Source organism: Patiria miniata, unplaced genomic scaffold (assembly GCF_015706575.1).
Source record: "Patiria miniata isolate m_02_andy unplaced genomic scaffold, ASM1570657v1 HiC_scaffold_25, whole genome shotgun sequence".
Taxonomy (NCBI): Eukaryota; Metazoa; Echinodermata; class Asteroidea; order Valvatida; family Asterinidae; genus Patiria; species Patiria miniata.
Window position 1 is genome coordinate 7,274,136 of NW_024037064.1, and position 19,664 is coordinate 7,293,799.

Here is a 19,664-nt window from a genome sequence, read left to right on the forward strand (position 1 = left end):
AAGACCGTGAATTCATAGCTCTTTATAGAGATGCTTGCCACGGATTTACTTGCTTGGAAAAATTCGGTTTAATAATTATTTCATTATAAATTCGATGATTTTTAAAATATCTTTTGTAGAAAAAAAGGCACGGAAAACTAGATTGGGAAAATCAGATTTATCTTCACAACCTCCCCCCTCCCCCCGGCGAACGTATTTTCCGATTTGGTTTCCCACAGTATGTGGCCTGCGCCACCTGTTGTTCAGTATTTGATACATCCCTCGATGCACCATCGGTCGCGCATGCGGCACGTCGATCGTCGTGGTGTCATCAGATAACAATTGTTTTGACCATGGAGCTATTGTTGGCAGTGGTTTTACACACAGACTCATAAAATTGTGATTTGCATTTACAGGATAACTAGTTTAGTACTAGAAACCTTCGAAAGAATGTCAATTGCGTCCTGAATTCATGACGTGTATCCTCGAGATCGACGCAGCTAATAACGAGGCCACATGGCATGGCGAACCCAAATCAAATGCGGATGCGTATAATTTGATCGCGTCGTTTTAGGGGGTCTGACGATGTCATCAGATAAGGTCAGTTAAAGGTTGAAAAACATGAATCTGAATGAGAAACTGAACTCTCCATAGCCTGACTGTGTGTAGTTAATTTGCCAATTAATTGTAATTTATCTCGTGATGACAATTGAAACATCTGGAAAAAATGTTGCAACCTGGGGGTGAGGCTGAAGCCACTTCCAATTCCACGCTTGTGTACAAATGGAGACTAGGAACATTTTTTAAGTATTTCCTAACAAAATTGGAAATATTTCTCAGTCCCAGATTCATGTCTTTAACACTTATCATCCTTTTTGCAACAAATGACCTTCCTTGAGATGATATATAGAAAAAAAAGAAGCGTCAGGTTGCAACATTCTTTTAAAAAATTTGTGTGCACCATGTATGTGGGTACCATACCGCTATCAGGTACAGGCAATTAAATTTTCGTCTGGTGCATTGTCGTGGAAAGCAAGATGACTGTTTCATGCGTTAAGCATTCACGCAGAAGGCACTCAGAGTCTAACGCATGAAACAGTCAGTTAGAAAGCGCATCGCGTAACATTCCCCAATAATATGGAGCGCGTGACCAAGGCCTTTGTTGCTGTGTCTATAGCTGAGTTTATTTTATCCATGTCTAGACGTGACAACGGGTGAATGACCAAAGACCTGATATATAGAAAGCACCCACTGATTGGTAAAAATCTAGAGGTCAAGATGCGGTTGTCTTGCATAACTAATCAGCGAATCTGTTCAAAAATTATAGAGCATGGCTTAGATTGCCATGGTCTGTTATAGACTAGCACGTATATTGTGTATTTGGCGCAGTAGAAACACCCCTATATCTGAGTGGAACAACCCGCTATATCGCAGCGGCGCAAACATGCTTTGGCCTCTCTTTTTTAACTTTGTGCGCGGACGTCCTTTCCAGCCTTGTTTTCATTTGTGGGTTTTTTTTATGGGTAATCCAAATCATTTATTTCATTGAAAACTACTCAAATGCCGACTTCATGCTGTGTTGGAACGCGCAAAGAAATATTTAGACTCTGATTTATTAACCAACAGACTTTGAATGATGTTATTTGACCCCTGAAAATTGGGAATCAGCCAAAGCAGTCCTGTATGGCGGTCGTGTGGAAAGGATGCAACCGTGTGGGATGGCCGTCACTACAAGCAGTCACTTCTTGGTAAGCCCAACGTGATCATTTATTAAGTTGCCCCATTCATGGGGAGGGGAGGGGAGGGGTAGACTTTTTTTGGAGGGAGGGGAAATGGAGCAACTAGAAACTCTTAAGTCCTTTTGATACTAGAGCCTGTCAATCTGGGTTGAAATCAACCCTGGGCAAACCCAGTGCCGCCCTGGGGTGAGTTTTTTAATTTCAACCCCACGTTCAACTCCGCATTGTTTCACACTTGTTTTAGGCAAATCAAGCTTATCATGCTCAGTTACTACTGTTTTGAACCCTGGCCAGAATTTCAACCCGGGTTGAAAATCTCAACGCTGGTCTGGACCAGGGTTGAGTTCAACCCGGGGCGAAATCAATTTCGGGGTTGAAATTCTTTAAGTGTGAAACGATACATGTTTTCAACCCTGCGTCAACCCCAAGATTTGTCTAGTGGGAAAAGGGCTTCACTTTAATAGAGAGAAACCATAGTCGAAAGCCTACTTCTGGACCCTTTCCCGCAAGACTGATGAAAATCCACCTTGTTCACCAAGCTAGCTGGCATGTTTAGAGTAAAGAATAACTACATGTGTATGTGATTTGAACTTGTTACAAGTGTCCCCAAATAGGGTAAAGCCACAGAGTTTCGTGGGTGTCCTTAAAGCAATATGCCTTCAGAAACCACGAATGCCGATACAATTTGGACCAACCATGTTTGTCCTTGTTTACCATCCTATCAAGATGGTAAAAAGAGAAAACAGGTCACGATGAAGCCATTCTTGTAAGAGCAGTGGCCCCAAAATATTTGTTTTCCACAAATTTAGCATCAGAAATTACAGTTGTTTGAGCTGGAAGGCCCAAATACCAGCTGTGCAAGTCAGAGTTTCAGATGTCCTAAGGTTTAGTTCAACAAAGTAATATTTAAAAGATTAGTCATAAAATTTTGCTAATAAATGGCCTTATCCCAGGGACTAAAATGAATGAATGCATTTATTTCTGCTCATTTCAAAACCTCAGATTTTACAAGTAAATTTGAATAGAATTTATTAAAGAAGAGTTTGAAAAGTTTCATGAAAAGTTTCATGATTCATTGTTGAAACTCAAAACTGCAGTGACGGGGATAATTGTTTTCATTAATTTCAAGTTGAAATGGCAACCAAATAGGTACAACAATGCAAACAGAGGTCTGGAATTTAATTCTTGAAAATGCAAGGAAATTTCAAGGAGGCAGTCAGGCAAAAAAGCAAGGCAACGGAGGCCATAGCTTCCTGAAATTCAATACCATTGATTTGAACATTTGTTGAAATGGTTAGCAACCCCTCACACTTGAAGAATTTTTAACCTTCAAAGAAAAATAATAAAAATTCCCATCAAGATAATCCCTTGGGATAAATTTAAAAATAAAAGTGCTCAATAGTTTAAGTAGGGTGCATAACAAGCATTCTGTTCAAGTCTTAGCTGAGTGGCTACTATACATTTTGGAGAAAACAGAAAAAACACAATTCACAAGTCTTTGGATCTCGTAACTGGATTCTGTAGGCACCCCATTTTGAAACCACCTTCAATGTTTGTTTTCTGACAATACCATTTCAGGTGGAAATATTTCACAGGGTATTTGTTACCAGTCCTATCTTCACTTTGAGGTTTCTGTCATTAAATCGGTAGGTGCTTATCTGGGTAATTGCAAATGATCCTACATGACTTTAAAAAGTGAAGTTAACGGAAATACAGAATAATTGATATTGTACAGGCTGTAATTTCTATAATCAGAATATGTAATGTAGAGATAGCACAGAATACAATGAGTAGATGTATGTTCTATTAGGAACAAATTGAAGAATATACATAAAGGGAGTTTACAAAGTCTTGTTGTGACTACTAAGATCTACATACAGTGGTGAATTGTTAAACACTTAAAAGTCTACTTGAACATTTCATTTTTACAATAAATTGATACTTCGCAAACAAATTAATAATTTTTGCTGAAACCCAAACCGAAATGATGATTTTTGTTCATTTCAAGTTTTCTGAAAATGGCATACAAAAATGCAAAGCAATGAAACAGAGGTGTGCAATTAAATTCTTGAAAAGACGAGGAAATATGTTTGGTTTGTAAGGAAAAACCTTGGATTAGAAATTTGCTATTTGTGTGGGGCCTTTTCAAGGTGGCAGTCAGGCTAAAATCAAGGCAACTGAGGCCGTATAGCTTTCTGAAATTCAGCTTCAGTCGAATTGATTTCTAATCATTCAAACTGAAGGGATATTTGACAGTCTGAGGAATAAATGTAAACAAAATTTCAAATCAAGATAAAAACATTCTTGTAAACATGAGTCTTCATTCTGTAAATTAAGACAGGAAACCAAATTAATTGTCACTCATCTTTAGCAAACATTTCAATTAGTAAATTATCTTCAATATACATGTAAATGCATCGTAAATTCAAATGCGTAAACAGAAACTGCAAAAAGTAATGTCAAAACTGAGTAAATAAAGGCTTACATTGGACAGTAATCTAAGTACTAACTATCATGGTGATGCGTATGCTTAAAATGAATTCAAACAATACTTTTTCACAAAATACTTGTAGTATGGTTACATCTCAAGGATGAAGTGGTTGTAAAACTGTCTCAAAATTACTATCATCAAAAGTACAATATATAATGGACAACATATACATGTAGATTTCATTAGGAACACGTTTCAGAATCTCAGGGAGTTTACGAAATCTTGGTTTTATCTACAGCTATGGCTTCTACTTTTAAAAGCCTCTGATGAGGTCAAGATATAAACCTCATGAACAATGTCAGCACAATTCTCCATTCTGTGAATGAAGATCTGAAACCACATTAATATAATTAGTTTTGTCACTCATCTTTAGGATGCATTTGGACAAGTCAATTTACTTGGAAGAGTAGTGTTTTATTAATTAAATACATTGTAGGCAGATGCCAACAGCCAAAAAAACTGAGTAATAAAAAATTAACTGAGTGAATAAAGGCTGATCTTGAACACTTCACTAATATGCACGTATTTGAACTGAGTAATGCATTATCTTGAACACTAATCCTAACACAAAATTGAACTGAGTAATGCATTTGTAAAGTTGTAATTACTCCAAATAAATTTTAAGAATGTTGCCTCTCAAGAACAAAATGATCCTCAACATTTCTCAAGTCTTTGTTATAAAAGATAGCAGAATATATACAGCAAGTTCCACCAGGAACAATTTAACAGTCTTAATTGTGTTTATGAAATCTTGGCTTCGTCCCTGGCTTTGGCCTCAGGCTGCATGATTTTTGTCCCCTGATGTAACTCCAGTGCAATATTGGTCCATTTTCTTCTTCAGAGACACCAAATCCTGTCACACAAGGCCAATGGATGGTTGGTGCATTTTCACTGAGTTTGAATGTGGTAGGATTCTTAGGAATCTAGTGCCAGAGATGAAGCGGAAGCCACAACGAAGCCGGGGTTTCATAAACATCACAAAGAGTTGGTAAGTATTGGATAGATTGATGGCAATCCATGTACTGGGTGAGGGAGGGGTGTTGGGTTGAGGAGGCAGGGGTCATTACATTCAAACACCTCAACACCCACTAAACTCCCCTCTCCTTTCAAATTTACCATTTAATTTCAGATTCCAGTCATTGTACATGTAAGATTAAAACAAATTATCCCAATCATATCAAATATAACTAGTCAATACACTGTTTATATAAGACTTTGTATAGTAACATAATGCAATTGATGCACTGTTTATTTAAGAATTTGTATGGTAAAATGGTTCACATCAGAGGGATCTGGCAGTTTGGATTTTTTAGGAGAGATGTGGAATGAGTGGGACATGAATGTTGATTGGTGCTGTAATGACTGGACAATTTCATCCTCAACATTTGCTGTTGGGATGATGATGATGGCTAGTCAATGTCATGTTGGATGACATCACACCTTGTGATACATTTTGATTGAGAAGTTGTCAGCCACTGCCAGCTCCCCATTGGATGTGAATGTGATTCCACATGGGGCACGCAGACCCTGAGCCAGGCAATCAAGAAACTTGCCATCTAGGTCATAGTGGTGAATATGACCATTAGTGCCAAGCCCACCTTGGTCCACTGCAAGGAAGATGCCTGAGCTGTCACAGCATACACCCATGCAGTACCCCACTGGCTCACCATTAATGGTAGGCCGGATGGTGACATTTGTTCTACCTTTGCTATCAGCAATGTCCACTTTCTTTGTGTCACCTCCACTGACCACAACTCTATCAGTTTTGTCATCAACAGCCAGGTAGTAAGGTGGAGTCTGCACTGGTATGGTGCGTAGGATCTCACCATCAGTGGGTTTGTGTTCAGTCCACACCATTTTGTAGGTGTTGCCTACTAAGATGCTATCCTTTGTTACTGCTAGCCTCGATAGGTTCATTTTTGTCTTGTTTACCTGATGTTTGGGCACCGTTGGGAACTGTGTAACAAGAGTGTTGTCCTTCATGTTGAACACCTTGACATACTTGCTTCCAACTTCCAACACAAACAAGCGTTGCTCAGGATTGTGGATGGCTGCAACTGACACTGGATCTGTGGGTAAAGAAGAACTCAAATTTAACATATGCACAGTATATAAATGCACTGTCACTATTCTCAGTCCTCATGAAAAATAAATACCTTTGATAACCTAGCTACCTATATTAATGAAAACATGGCCTGCCTTAAAGCCTGGTCATGTAGAATTAATATGCCTGTACATGAACATTGTGCAGTCTTCAACCACCATGCATGTATAATTGTGAATAACTGCAATGTCTTGGAGATACAGTTTTGCAAAGTCTTTAAGTTGATGCACTCTCTGTGCTATTCTCATTGTTCAAACATCAAAATATATTAGTCTTATATTTACCCGTATCGCTAATTTCTTTATAGCAATAATAAGGTTGTTCAATTTTCAAATGAAGCATTAATTGAGCAACATAAACCCCATTTTTAGTCATCAAATAATTGTATAATAACAAACTGTACAATAACAATTTAGTTCTTGCAAACTTTACGACACCTTTCACAAAATGTTCCAAGATTGGTGCTTACAACTGAAGAAAAAAAAGAAACTTGAAGCATATTGGGTTTTTTTTGTAATTTAAGGCCAAAGGTCATTTCGTAGCGCATTTTCTCTGTGCTTCATGGTATGATTTTGGTTTTATTTTATGAAATGGAGGCCATTCAAAGAGCTTTAATATGATGTACAATTTGGCTTTGTATTTGCTATAGTTTTGGAGATACAAGTATTGAAAGTTCGGAGGTCATGCTAATTAGTCAAAAGGTTGTTGACCCGTATCTCAGAATCTAACAAGCCAAACTACAAAAAAATTCAGTTCTGGGGGTTTCTCATACAGGCCAATCATCACACCAAATCGTTTCAATCTGTGAGGGTCGGGTCCAAAATTGTGTTGAATTGACACGGAATGACACATTTTTGAGAGTTAAAATTTTTACCCCAAAAATTTGTTCTTGCAAGAATAACACACAAACGACCAATTTATCAAGGATGGTTGTGTAGACGTTTTTATATTGCCATACATCTCCTTGTCATTTGATTGGTGGAACTCACATCACATGACATGCGTTATTGCTCCCATTCACGCCAAGGCTCAAAAAGTCCCATTCGCCCATGGGGATGGGAAATACATTGTACTATTCAACAGTTAGGATCATTCTTGTTCCATGACGCGGTATTTGTATGCAAATGCATGCTGGTGTGCGCGTTCATCGTAGCATATCGCGTATTGTTCCAAAGAGCCAGCGCTGCAGAGTTAGGTTCAAACATTTTCGTGAAGGGGTGGTTTGGAAGAGAAATACATTTTCCACCAATTTCATGTTGAAATAAAGGTTCAAATGTATCAAATATGTCAGGATCTATATGTCAGGAATATAAAAAAAAATTTTGTGTGGCTTAAAATTGTGAAATCGGAGGAATATTATCACTTGGTAAAATCTGGACTTTTCCATTTCTCGAGGCGAATTAAAGTCCAGATTTTATCTTGCGATAATATTCCTTCTATTTCACCCCGAGCCACTCATCAATATATTTTTATAGGTTTTCTCTGTCAATTTCGGCAAATGAGCAGCCAATTTAATTTTCGTGCGTTCGAATTGAAGCGATTTTGCCTCTCCAGTTGTTACTGCGTTTCAAATTCAGAATTCGGCCATTCAATTTCGTTTTGAGGCATTCAAATTCCTTTAGCACTGTGTTCAATTTAGCATATCGTCATTCTTTTTCGTGACACACAATCATCATTCAATTTAGCAAAGCTGGTTCGACTGGAGATTTTACTGATTTAATTTTTTTCAATTTCGTAAAGAGGCAATCAATTTCGCTTAAAGAGAATTTAAATAAGTACGACTAAAGAAATACGAATAAACAGATAAACTGTACTAGGCAACTGTTTCGTATCTTCACTTTAATTCAGGCAAACCTTGTTTTATTTATTTATGCTTCCAGTAGGCTTTACATGGGGCCAATGAGGTTTTTTCTTCTTCTTTGTTTTCTTCTTCTTCTTTATTTTTTTGGGGGGGGATCTTTATTGGTTAATGACCAAGACCTAATTTTGTATTGTGTTTGAATGGGGTGTTTCTTTATGTTTTTCCTGGTTTTGTATTTTTTATGTTGTTTCTTCCTCAACCATCAATCTGTTGGCGTGCCAGACATCTTGGCATATATGTCTGGGTATGGTTGTACCACTGCATGCACTTCACCTGGGTGATGACATCAACGCTCTGGATGGCTGCTTGTTGAAGGAGATCGCACCTCCACTGCTGCATGTTCATTCCTGCTTGCTGGGCAGCCTGTCTGTCTCCGACACGTTGTTGCCACTCAGGTAACCCAAGGATGCGTTTAACTGCAGCCTTGAATGCAGAGTGTGTCATCTCCGTGCTGTTCAGGAATAGGGAGTAGGGAGGGAGGCGCTTCAGCTGGATCATTGGGTTGGCACCTTCAGGGAGTTGGGCTCGCACGTGAGGCCTCGCATTGTCGTATATGAGGTAAATGGGTTCGTCGTCTGGGAAAACTGCATCACACTCTTGAATTGTGTCCGCAAGAAACTCCTCGAATCTCTCTCGCGTCACAGTTTCGAATGCGATTCGGTGGTGCACCAAGCCTACTTCACTGGAAAAAGCGAAGGTGACATTGCAATTTCTCCCTCGTCTGTCGACGACTCGTCCTGCAGCGATCCCTCGTGGAGCTCTACCCTGGGAGCGTCGAGTCCAGACGTTATAACCTGTCTCGTCAATGAAGACTAGATGCGCCAGAACACCATGCTGCAGGAACCACTCACCATACTGGACGCGTTGATCAAGAACTTCAGGGGAATTTCTTGCATCAGGGACGTCCTCCACTAGTTTCAGTGTAATCATCATCCCATCCAAGGCCCTGGCTATGGTGGCAGTAGAAACCTGGGGCTTCTCTGGCAGATGCTCACTCAAACTAGCCTTCATTTGTTGAAGTGTCAAGACGGGATTAGCGTCAAGGATGCCTTGCAGATGGTTTCGCATGTCATCATCCATCTTGCTGTGGGTTGCTCCTCCTCTTGCCAGCGTTTCTCGCCTTCCAGTCCTCAAATATGTTGCAACAATTGATCTGGCTGTGGACTTGTTGATGTTCAAAATGACCGCAAGCTCAAGGTAGTCTTGCTCGTTTCCCTCGAAGGCCTCAATCAACCTTTCTCGATCTACCTGGGCCACTCTAGCGTAGCGACCCCAAGCTGCCATTTCTAGAAATATGCGTGCAAAGTGACTCAAGTGCCAAAAAGTGAACCGTATTTATGCCTTCAAAATTCTAATAAGGAAACAAAAATTTAACAAAGCGTTTTTTAGATTGCACAAATTCCAGAAATGACTGCCCAAAAATGAATTTGAATGACTAAACAAACGCCTCAAAAAGCTCCTGTGAATTTGAATGCTGCTTTGTTGAATTGTAAAATTGCATGATTATTTTGTTAAATCGAATGACGCAACAGTACATTTGACTGGTCATAAAACGAAATCGAATGATCCTTTTCAGTAGCATTTGATTTCGCGCGAAATAGAATAGCGTAGTGGTTAAATTGGCTGCTCATTTGCCGAAATTGACCGAGAAAACCTATATAATATCCTACTTTCAAATGCTCTTTGTAGCCCTATTGGGTGCTTTCCAGGATGTAGTGTCCATTTAAATCACTTTTAATTTGATATGATGGTGTCATTGTATGATGTCATGTCTTTGTACAACAGTGCATATTTGTACACAGTTTTTTCTTCATACCTTGACCCGTTAGGGAGTAATTCCATATTTTTGTGTTCATGTTGCTTTTAGTATAACTTTGACTGTCAACCCCAGAAGGTCAAGCAACTTCACGCGTATACACAGGACCAAAAAAAATGGTTCATCAACGTATGATTCATCAGATCACAAAATGTGAACAACATTTTTTGCTTTGTTCAGGAGTTATAAACGAGACAAAATGGTCACTTTTTGAACTAAAATCTCTTGCAATTTGACATCTGTTGATGTCATTTTGACTTCAGATTTGAATGCACATCTCAGTGTTAGGATGGATATGTTGAATACCAACTTTAAAATTCACACGTTGTTGTGTTTGAAATAAAAGCCATGCAGCATTATTGTCAGAAGAACAAAGACCAAACCAAAGGGTGATCTGGATGGGGGCTCATCAGCCCCATCACCCATGGCCTAGAACATTCTACTCACAGGGCAGATATGTTTGCAAAGCAACCTTTAAGTAAACATTTCCTTCTCAAGGTTACAGACCCCCCCCCCCCAAGTTTTTCTTCCATTCAAACACAAATCAGTAATAAAATAGATAATAGTTTTGCTGTAGTTTTGTTTATTTTGTGAGTGTGTGTCTGTGTGTGTGGGTTTTTGTGCCATTTTTTTTTACATAGGCCTTCATGTAAAAAAAAACTGAATATTTGTTGACCAGTATTTTATTGTTTTTCATTCTCAGTTGTCAGATCTGCATGTGCACATGGAAGACTTACTTATAATTTCCACACAATTATGAAGGTTTGTGTTGATGAACATGTGCATGAAAGAAACTTACTTTGTACGGGAATGGTTCCCTTGTGTTGTCCCTCATTGCTGCAGATGACCACTCGGTTGTTGTAATAGTCTGCCACAGCAATCTCACCAGGTTGAGTAGCAGTAACATCCCGAGCCCCATGGAACTTTCCTGGACCACTTCCCTCTTTACCAAACTCACGACACATCTCCCACTTGACTGCTTCCACCTCAAGCTTGCCCAGATTGATGTCACCAATCCTCTGACCCAGGGTGAAGCTCAGATATGAAAGCTTGGGATCAATCTGGGGAGGATTTTGACTCTTGAGTGATTTCAAGTCTTTACTGATGATAGGGTATAGTGACAAAAAGTCACTGTCAGATGCAGTGGTTATGATATCCTGGGATGTCCCTAGAGAATGTTTTTTACTTTCTAGCATCATTGTCAGTGTTGACTGATGCTCATCGTATGTTTTGTTCCGCTTCTGCTGGAGTTGTTTGATTTCTTCAATCATCTTTGTCTCTTGAGTTGTTATCTCAGCTCTCATTTTATCCGCTTTGTCTTTCACAGCTTTCACAGTCTTTGTGACGTTCTGCGTAAACTTCTGCTTAGCTTGTGATGAAGTGGCCAAAGCCTTTTGAAGTATTTTTATGCCTGTGGTGACATTTGGAAACATCTCTTTCAGTGACTGTTTGTATTTGCGAGAAGCCTCTCCTGAGTCAATGTAGTGATGTTCTGGTTTACAGTGGTCGATAACAGTACAAGCTCGGCAGATTAACTCTTCACATGTCTCACAATAAAACCATTTCACTTCACCATTGTGTTTCTGGCATTTGGACTGATCTGATGATGTTTGTTCCACTGAACGAGCCACCTTTTCTTGGAGTGAGACCTCCTCAACTATTCCCATCAAATGGAAATTTGTTTTCAGGCCTTGAATGCGTCTCTTTGGAAGTACCGTCTCCCGTCGACATAAAGGGCAAGGAATCTTAGGTTGCCCTCCATGCCTGCTAGTGTAGTATTGCTCCAGACAATCTTTACAAAAGCTGTGCTGGCAATCTAATATCTTAGGCTGTTTATATCTGTCAGCACAAATGTCACACTCGAGGGAGCTGATCGTCTTTAGAGCTGTAGCCATTTTATCTGTATACAAAAAGTATGTAAAAAGAAATTGGAATGGTTATAATACGGAGATGTAACTTCTTTTATTATACATTAATACTGCACTGCCTGTGTGAGTTTAACCCAGGCTAAAAAATATTTTCAATTGCTTTTTTGTTGTTACATGTATCCACTTTTGAACAAGGTATCAAATATTTTGTTTATATTTCCGTCAAATTTTAAGAGCTCTGATAGTTTGAAGAGCTGTGATAGTTTGTGCCCACTCTTGTTATTACTAAATATACATGTAGGTTTTGTTGGAACACTACTACTGTATGTACTCTTCACATTTTTGTTGTTAAAGGCAAACTGTGATTCCTAAACTTGTACCGGTAAGCTAGCATTTAACCTCATTAAAAATAACTGACACTCTTTTCTTACCTTTTTTTAATTTCAACCAAATCACTTGAATACAAATCTTTCCAATTTGATGCAGAGAGCACAAACAGTTGAGGCTTTTGATGGGGCGGATCTGGTAAAGATGGCGCTGGACAAACCCAGCATCGTCATCAAGTCGCGTGACATGGTGTATATATAGAGCTTGGGATTTTTGTTTTGCTGCGTACATGTACATGTACGTCACACACACACATACAATCTGTATACTGGTTATCTGTGCACATATTTACTTGACACTTGAGTTTTGGACCATAGATAGGTTCATGCATTCTATTTACGTGAAATTTCAATCGCATATATACACCTCACCATACATTTAATTCCACTTTTCTTCAACCATCAAATAAAATAAGCTGTAAAAATATTTTCCTCAAATGTTTCATATTTCACACACAAAAAGTTTCTATCATCTTGTGCTATAAATACTGATAAAGAATTTTCAGTCAATTGGAAGTTATCATTTTGACTAACCCAAAATTAAAGTTTCAACTTTTGTATTAAAATTGTCAATGCAAATAAAACACAAAAACATGCTACTGGGGAAGTACATGTGGGTGTAATGGTGTACACTGAGGACAATGAACAACAGAATTGACTGTACATAAGAGGACGCTATGTCCTCGGTTGGAAACCATCACAAATCAAATGAGAGGAGTTGCCAAAAGTTACCCAAACAAAAACCATCAGAAGGACAGTGGAAAGTCCTCAATCTACACAAACCTTTGTGGGAGTGTGAAAAGTGCAGAGTTTCAGAGGAGGGGAACCAACATAATGTTGAAACAGTGTAGCAAAACTACAATCTTTATGAGTGCATTTTTTAGAATGCTGTAACCATGGTAACATAAAACTGTCATCCTGTCTGGCTTGTTTCCAGGGTGTGAAGGGCATCACCTCAAACTCCCTTGACAACAAGATGAGACAACTCAAGGAACATGGCCTGGTTCTTGGCAGGATTCATCCTGGGTTCTATGACATCAGGAAGAGATTGAAGGAAGATCTTGAGAGAATGTTGGCTGAGAGACGATGAGGAGTCAAGAAGATGACGGCCGGTAAACGTCTCAAGTCAAGTAAGAATGAAAGTTGTCTGGAAATAATCACTGCATCAGCTAGATTTGATGACTAGTGATCCTACATGTACTTAATGTCTTGGAAGCTTCATGTTAGGGCTGTCTGGTTTGAATCTGGTGAATCTTTGCTTCAGATCCTACTGCATGTTTTCGTTTCTATTGACCCCTGGTTCGATTCCTGTTTATTCCCAGGTGTGACCTCAGTTATCCTTGAAGTATTTGAGGAGTCTTTGGTTCAGATCCTACTGCTTGTTTTCTTTTCTATTGACCCCTGGTTCGATTCCTGTTTATTCCCAGGTGTGACCTCAGTTATCTTTGAAGGAATTGAGGAGTCTTTGGTTCAGATCTTACTGCTTTTTTTCTTTTCTTTTGACCCCTGGTTCGATTCCTGTTTATTCCCAGGTGTGACCTCAGTTATCCTTGAAGGAATTGAGGAGTCTTTGGTTCAGATCCTACTGCTTGTTTTCTTTTCTATTGACCCCTGGTTCGATTACTGTTTATTCCCGGGTGTGACCTCAGTTATCCTTGAAGGAGTTGAGGAGTCTTTGGTTCAGATCCTCCTGCTTGTTTTCTTTTCTATTGACCCCTGGTTCGATTCCTGTTTATTCCCAGGTGTGACCTCAGTTATCCTTGAAGGAATTGAGGAGTCTTTGGTTCAGATCCTACTGCTTGTTTTCTTTTCTATTGACCCCTGGTTCGATTCCTGTTTATTCCCAGGTGTGACCCCAGTTATCCGTGAAGGAATTGAGGAGTCAAATCACTGAAAAACAATTTTGAGAAATTGCTACAAGTTTTTCATTTTGATGCAACGAGTGTGAATAGTCGTAACTTTTAGAGGGGGCGGATCCCAGATCTGAGTCATGTACAGTTCATTATCTTGTTTGTTTGCTGACATGTTTACTCTACACTTGAGTTTGTATCTTGGACCTGAGTTAGGTTAATTTTGTACTTGCATACGTGTACATGTACACGTACACCATCAGGTTGCAGACTACTTAAATAAACTGCCATAGACCCCAGTGATAGATATCCCCACTTCCAAAATTCAGGGGAAAATACTCACAACTCTCCAAGGTGTTTAAGACACATCAAATCCAAACTGATTTCATCATCTTTCATTTTGTGTTCAATTTTGTTTTGTTAATTCGATTTGAAAACTGATGCCTATGCTGCATTGCCAAATAGAGCAATTTTAGGGCTTAATTCATCCAAATTACACAGAAATACGAGCTGGCAGTCCTGTTCACGGCTTCCACCTTTCTTTGTTTCTTTGTTTCAAACCTTCAAAATCATGGGCAACAAAATGCTCTAATATAAAAAAAAATGAGGGCGTGGATATTGGATTTGGCCGGCGTAGGCAATTTTGGGCCTATTTACTGTCCTGCAACCATCAGTGTCCATACATATGTGCATTGTACATGTCATTCCAAACTTGTTTCATCAAATGGGGTGTTAATACATGTACCTGTGCATACTTGTTCCTTCCATTCTGTGACATAATGTACTCATTTTAATGTCACAACATTAACTATATCACTACACAGCCTCACCCTTACATGTATGTACATTGCACTTCTTAAAATTCATCTATCTTTTAAGCCCTAATATGGCACATGTTTTCACAACTAGAAAAGTTGCATGTTGAACTCCATTTTCGACCCCCCCCCCCCCCAAAAAAAAACCCAAGTTGCCAGCTGGGCACTCAGAATACATTTGTACTTTGCTGTTGGCTGTGATAAGATCTTTATATATTTGTCTTTTCATATTTGGTGAGAAAATCTTGGGCAACTGCATACTCTTTCTGCAGCATTAATCCAGAAATGATTAAAAAAAAACCTATTTTGAGTTTTTGCCTTATTTCCTAATTAAAATTGAGTATAAAAAGAAAATCATCCTGAATCTAGCAAACATTTACAAACCCAAATATTTTTTCAATTACTTTCAGACGAGTGCCACCAAATTCAGATTTCCTTTGCTCTTTTATTAAGAGTTCATTTTTTTTTACCGTGGACACTTATATAAAGTACTTACATGAAATGACTCTTACTTTTTTAAAATAATTGTCTCTTTCAGGTGATGGTACATGACACAATAAACAATGAAGATGACACCCAGGTCAGTCAATCCATTTATAATCTTTTTAATAAAACCTTGCATTTAATGTTGAGTAAGAAAATGAAAATGGAATTGAAGTAACTTTGATATCTTGTTGTGATTATGTTCTGACCAAATTATGAAACACAGTCTATCATTCATGGCAAACATTACATTCATTTTTCTCATTAATTTTGAGTTTTTTTATCATTTTAATTTCATTTTGAGCAGCTCACTCATCACGTGGAGCCTTGCTTCGTTGACCAACCGCCTCGCCTAGTCTGGTCACCATGGCAACTGAACAGCCTCAAGCCCCGCCTCCAGCAGCCATTGGTCAAGATCGTCACTTACCAATTCCAATCAGCAATGAGCGTAGTCGATAGCAACGCAAGACACCTGTCAGCTTTGTTGTTGTACCTGTCAGTGATCTGGGTTACCCTGTTGGTTCACCAGGGAGTAGCATCTGGGCTTATACACCAGGTAAGCTCAGTTTTCATTTACCACACACTTTCATTAGATGCATGAAAACTGACTATATCTGGAGCATCAAGAAAATAGGAGTGTGAAATAGTCTCATATTTTCTTGGCTCGGTACTTTAAGATCCTAATTGAAGAACTTAGCTAAAAGATCCTTGTTGATTAAAAAATGCTATAAAAACCAACTCAGAAGGATACAACAACATTCAAGTTCAATCCATGAAAATATAATTTAAAAATAGACTACTGTGATTTCTAAACCCAATGGACATACAGGACATGCTGATTAGCAAAATATTAGTTGTCATCCATTCAAGAGAATATTTTCCTATAATGGCAGATTTTAATAAAGTTCTTGTTTTTTTCTGAATTTTCCCCCAGGGAACAGCGGTGACTGGATCCCAAGTAGCAACTTAGAGGACATACCAGGCACAGCAGCTAACAGGATGCCTAACTTCCCCCATCAAGACACTGTCAAGAGAGGATGGCTTCCAAATGAACAAGTAAGCATCTCACCCCTCCACCACCCCCACTACACTCAATCAGCATGAGTTCAGGACTTGGAAACAGTTTACAACAACACAAGGCAATTCAAGTTGGTTCCAGAGTACACACGGTCCTATTCAATTGATGTAGCCCATTCATTGGTGTTACAGGGTAATCCTATACAACAGCACTGCCCAGCTCACAAGTGACAGTGAGTCGATCCGTGAGGTACAAAGAGGACTGTAGGCGGGCCCTCTGGGACCAGCACAAACTGAACAGCGATCATTGAGAAAATCAAATAGAGAAATCAAAACCTCATCAAGATGGACCTTGTGTATCTCAAGACATTACTGAAATGTCATCATGCTTGCGAGCTCTAACTTTATTGCCCTGGTTATTTCCTACAGACACCTGTCAGCCGGTTTGGTGAGCAACATGAGCCAATGTCTGGCATGCATCATAACATGGCCATGGGAGATGGGGGAGGGGTGACAGCTCATGGAATGGCAGGAGCGGTCTGGAACCCTGTAGCCACCATGCAGCTTCATGGCACCAATCCAAAGGTGGGTCCTGTCTCAAAGCTTAAGTCCGTGTCAATATTATCAGGCTATATATGTGAGGCATTCTGGCAAAATAAGACGCAACTGGGCACAGGCCGTAGTGGAGGGAAAATGCAACAAAATGATAGGGGGTGATTTTTGTTTTTCGACTTTCAGATATATTGATATTCTTATAAGTAAGTGAAAACATGTAGTCTAAAAATCATGGAATACAAGAGTTTTTAAGGAAAGATAATTGGCATCTTTCATTTTCACGAATACAAAAATCGAAACTTTACAGGCCTTTTCTTAGTATTTTGCTTTTTTGACATGTCAATAAATGCAAACTTTAAAGTGAGCCATAACTTGTCAACGGAATGTCCGATTGAAGTGCAACAAACAGTATTGTAAGGAGAAGTTTATTCTCTTTCCTAATCCCTGCAAACCCTCATTTCAACCTCTGCCCAGTTCTGTCTCATTTTGCCAGAACGCCTCACATATATGGTCGTCAGTAACACGTGTCTATCAGCCGCTTTCATATCGGCGCATTATTGCTAGCTGCAGCAATTGGGAGACAGTCTGAAAATCTGTCATTATTTCTAAACATAAATTCCTTGAATATTTACTGCAAAATCCTTCTTCAGGCCAAGTTCAATGCATTCCTGATGTAGTGAATGCCCAATCTTTGAAGTTGTTAAACGTTAAAGGTCTAAAGTGGCTGCTCAGAAAACTCCAATATTTTCAGAGAAACAGAAGTGTTAAGGCACGTTGATTCAGAAACAAAAGAATTAAATATTCCCATAAATACCACTTCTTCTGTTTTTTGCAGGGAGGGGTCTTAAAAAAGTTTGTTGACATAAACTACATGTTCTAAAATAAAATTTGCTCAACAGCATTGCGTGTAGTTGGGATGAACTACCCTCAGTCACCCAACAAACAATCCTCATTTTTTTACTTTTAATGTTTTTTAATATAAATTAGATAATTTATTAAATTTGCAATTTTGTCTTTTATTTTCCCAGGTGTGGGGAGCATCACAGAGCCAGTCAGTCATGTGACATGACACCTCTCCGTCCATTCCTATAGAGGGCGCTGTTCGTCACAGCCCCAGCATCCACAAGAGATAGTTAAGTTAATTAATTTTTCTTCAATGGCCAGTAGCCATAGAGGGCGCCATAATGCTATCTGGTTTGTTCACAGACATATAAACACATAGACCGCCAGTCGTGCGTGTGAAACCGTGATTTAATAATTGGGCAAAATGTTTGTTGACAGCGCGCATAACTGCCACTCAATGCGCCAACCCGTTTAGTACAGTACATACATTGAAGTACAGTTCATAAATTATTTTGGTAAAGGCTGTATTACTCAAAAGTTGTATGAAAATGTTGGGTACTGTATTGTTTTTAATCTACATAAATTATAATTAGTTCACAAGGGATTGGTTTACAATCAAAAACTAACTTCACAATTTTGTTTGTTACATATGTTTGACTGGAATTCGTCAACTGTGTGTAAAATCCTATACCGAGAGGTGAATTTGCCCATGGTTTTGATTTTAGTTCGGCGCTAGGCAAATCAGGAAATGCTCATGTAGTTTGAATAGGACCTGGCGGTCTATGCATTTATATGTCTGTGGGTTTGTTGGCTTACCTACCAAAAAAATTGCTGACGGTTTAATTCAGAGAACAGAATGAAAACAAAATAATTAGGCCTGGGAATAAAAAAAATTGTGTCAATTCTGTGAAATTGAAGATGATTGTAAACTGCGAGTAGTTTGTATTTAACTTTATTTATGTTAGGCCAAAAAAAAAAAAAATAGTCGGTCTCTGGTCAGCGCGCGCGTCGATTTTAATCATGCGCGTCAATCTCTTTTTTTTCCAAATCTTTCATGGTAGCTCCAACAGCGCCCTCTATTGCCGCACCTCCTCAATTTTTTTTTTACCAAAGAGCAAAAAGTTGCCTTGCATCAAGGCAAATGATCGAGGGCAAATTATGGAGGACACCAGTGTACATGAGGACACCAAAAAAAAGAAAAATAGTACCCCACCTTGTCTGTACAATCAAAGCTTGAAAAAAAAAAAAAAATGCGTCACCACATCAATTCCGGAACTTTGGTCTGACCAGAGACCGAGTATATGTTTTGGGGGCCTTACTGTAAAACAATTGAAAAATCTTAATTGGCTTAATTATGTATGTTAAAAGATGATAGGCTACTAATGTTTGAAGTTAATTGAAACCAATCTTGGAAACTGTCAGTTGAAGAGATGTTTTGTTGACATGTACATTACAACATGAAAGGTCAATAAACCTGGGTGACCTTTGACCTCTGTTGTCTCGATAGTAGTTTATCAGTTGAAATGTCCATTCCATAGAGCTGTAGTAAATTATGAGAGCGTTTACTCCTCATTCCCTTGCACACTTCAAAGTTGTCTGAGCTCAACACAGTGCTTGAAGAATGTACATGTAGCGAGATCAATGTGCAAGTCACGTCGCCAATATGACATCAATTCTTTTGAGTTTTGTGCGCTTAATGTGTTGCCAAAATATAACAGATATATGGCTGAGCAGGCACGTGATCTACAGTGAAAAAAATTCCAAAGTGTGAAAGCACAGAATAAAATGAAAGTTGTACTAACAGCTTTGAAATGTAAAAACATACAACATTTTGAGCTATAATTTCCTTTGATTTAT

General features: G+C 38.8%; 2 protein-coding genes across 5 annotated transcripts; one reads left to right on the forward strand and one right to left on the reverse strand.

The window, feature by feature from the left end:
* Positions 1-238: 238 nt before the first annotated feature.
* On the forward strand, positions 239-18,274 carry LOC119732847. 4 transcript variants are annotated; one of them, XR_005271604.1, is made up of 6 exons: positions 239-579; positions 1,606-1,727; positions 5,051-5,197; positions 13,182-13,374; positions 15,448-15,489; positions 15,700-15,854. XR_005271604.1 is itself a non-coding variant. In XM_038206452.1 (6 exons), exons 2-6 carry the CDS (start codon positions 1,683-1,685, stop codon positions 18,026-18,028), a joined length of 447 nt encoding a protein of 148 aa, XP_038062380.1. In that variant the 5' UTR covers positions 369-579; positions 1,606-1,682; the 3' UTR covers positions 18,029-18,269. The 4 variants fall into 4 exon arrangements, 1 of the variants encoding a protein (XP_038062380.1); XR_005271602.1 differs by lacking the exons at positions 15,448-15,489; positions 15,700-15,854 and adding exons at positions 16,839-16,994; positions 17,993-18,274 and having other exon boundaries at positions 240-579; XM_038206452.1 differs by lacking the exons at positions 5,051-5,197; positions 13,182-13,374; positions 15,448-15,489; positions 15,700-15,854 and adding exons at positions 15,861-15,948; positions 16,327-16,448; positions 16,839-16,994; positions 17,993-18,269 and having other exon boundaries at positions 369-579.
* LOC119732848 (E3 ubiquitin-protein ligase TRIM62-like) lies at positions 5,404-12,184 on the reverse strand. The gene is made up of 2 exons (XM_038206453.1): positions 10,769-12,184; positions 5,404-6,260 (listed from the first exon to the last, which is right to left on the reverse strand). Exons 1-2 carry the CDS (start codon positions 11,883-11,885, stop codon positions 5,644-5,646), a joined length of 1,734 nt encoding a protein of 577 aa, XP_038062381.1. The 5' UTR covers positions 11,886-12,184; the 3' UTR covers positions 5,404-5,643.
* Positions 18,275-19,664: the final 1,390 nt, after the last annotated feature.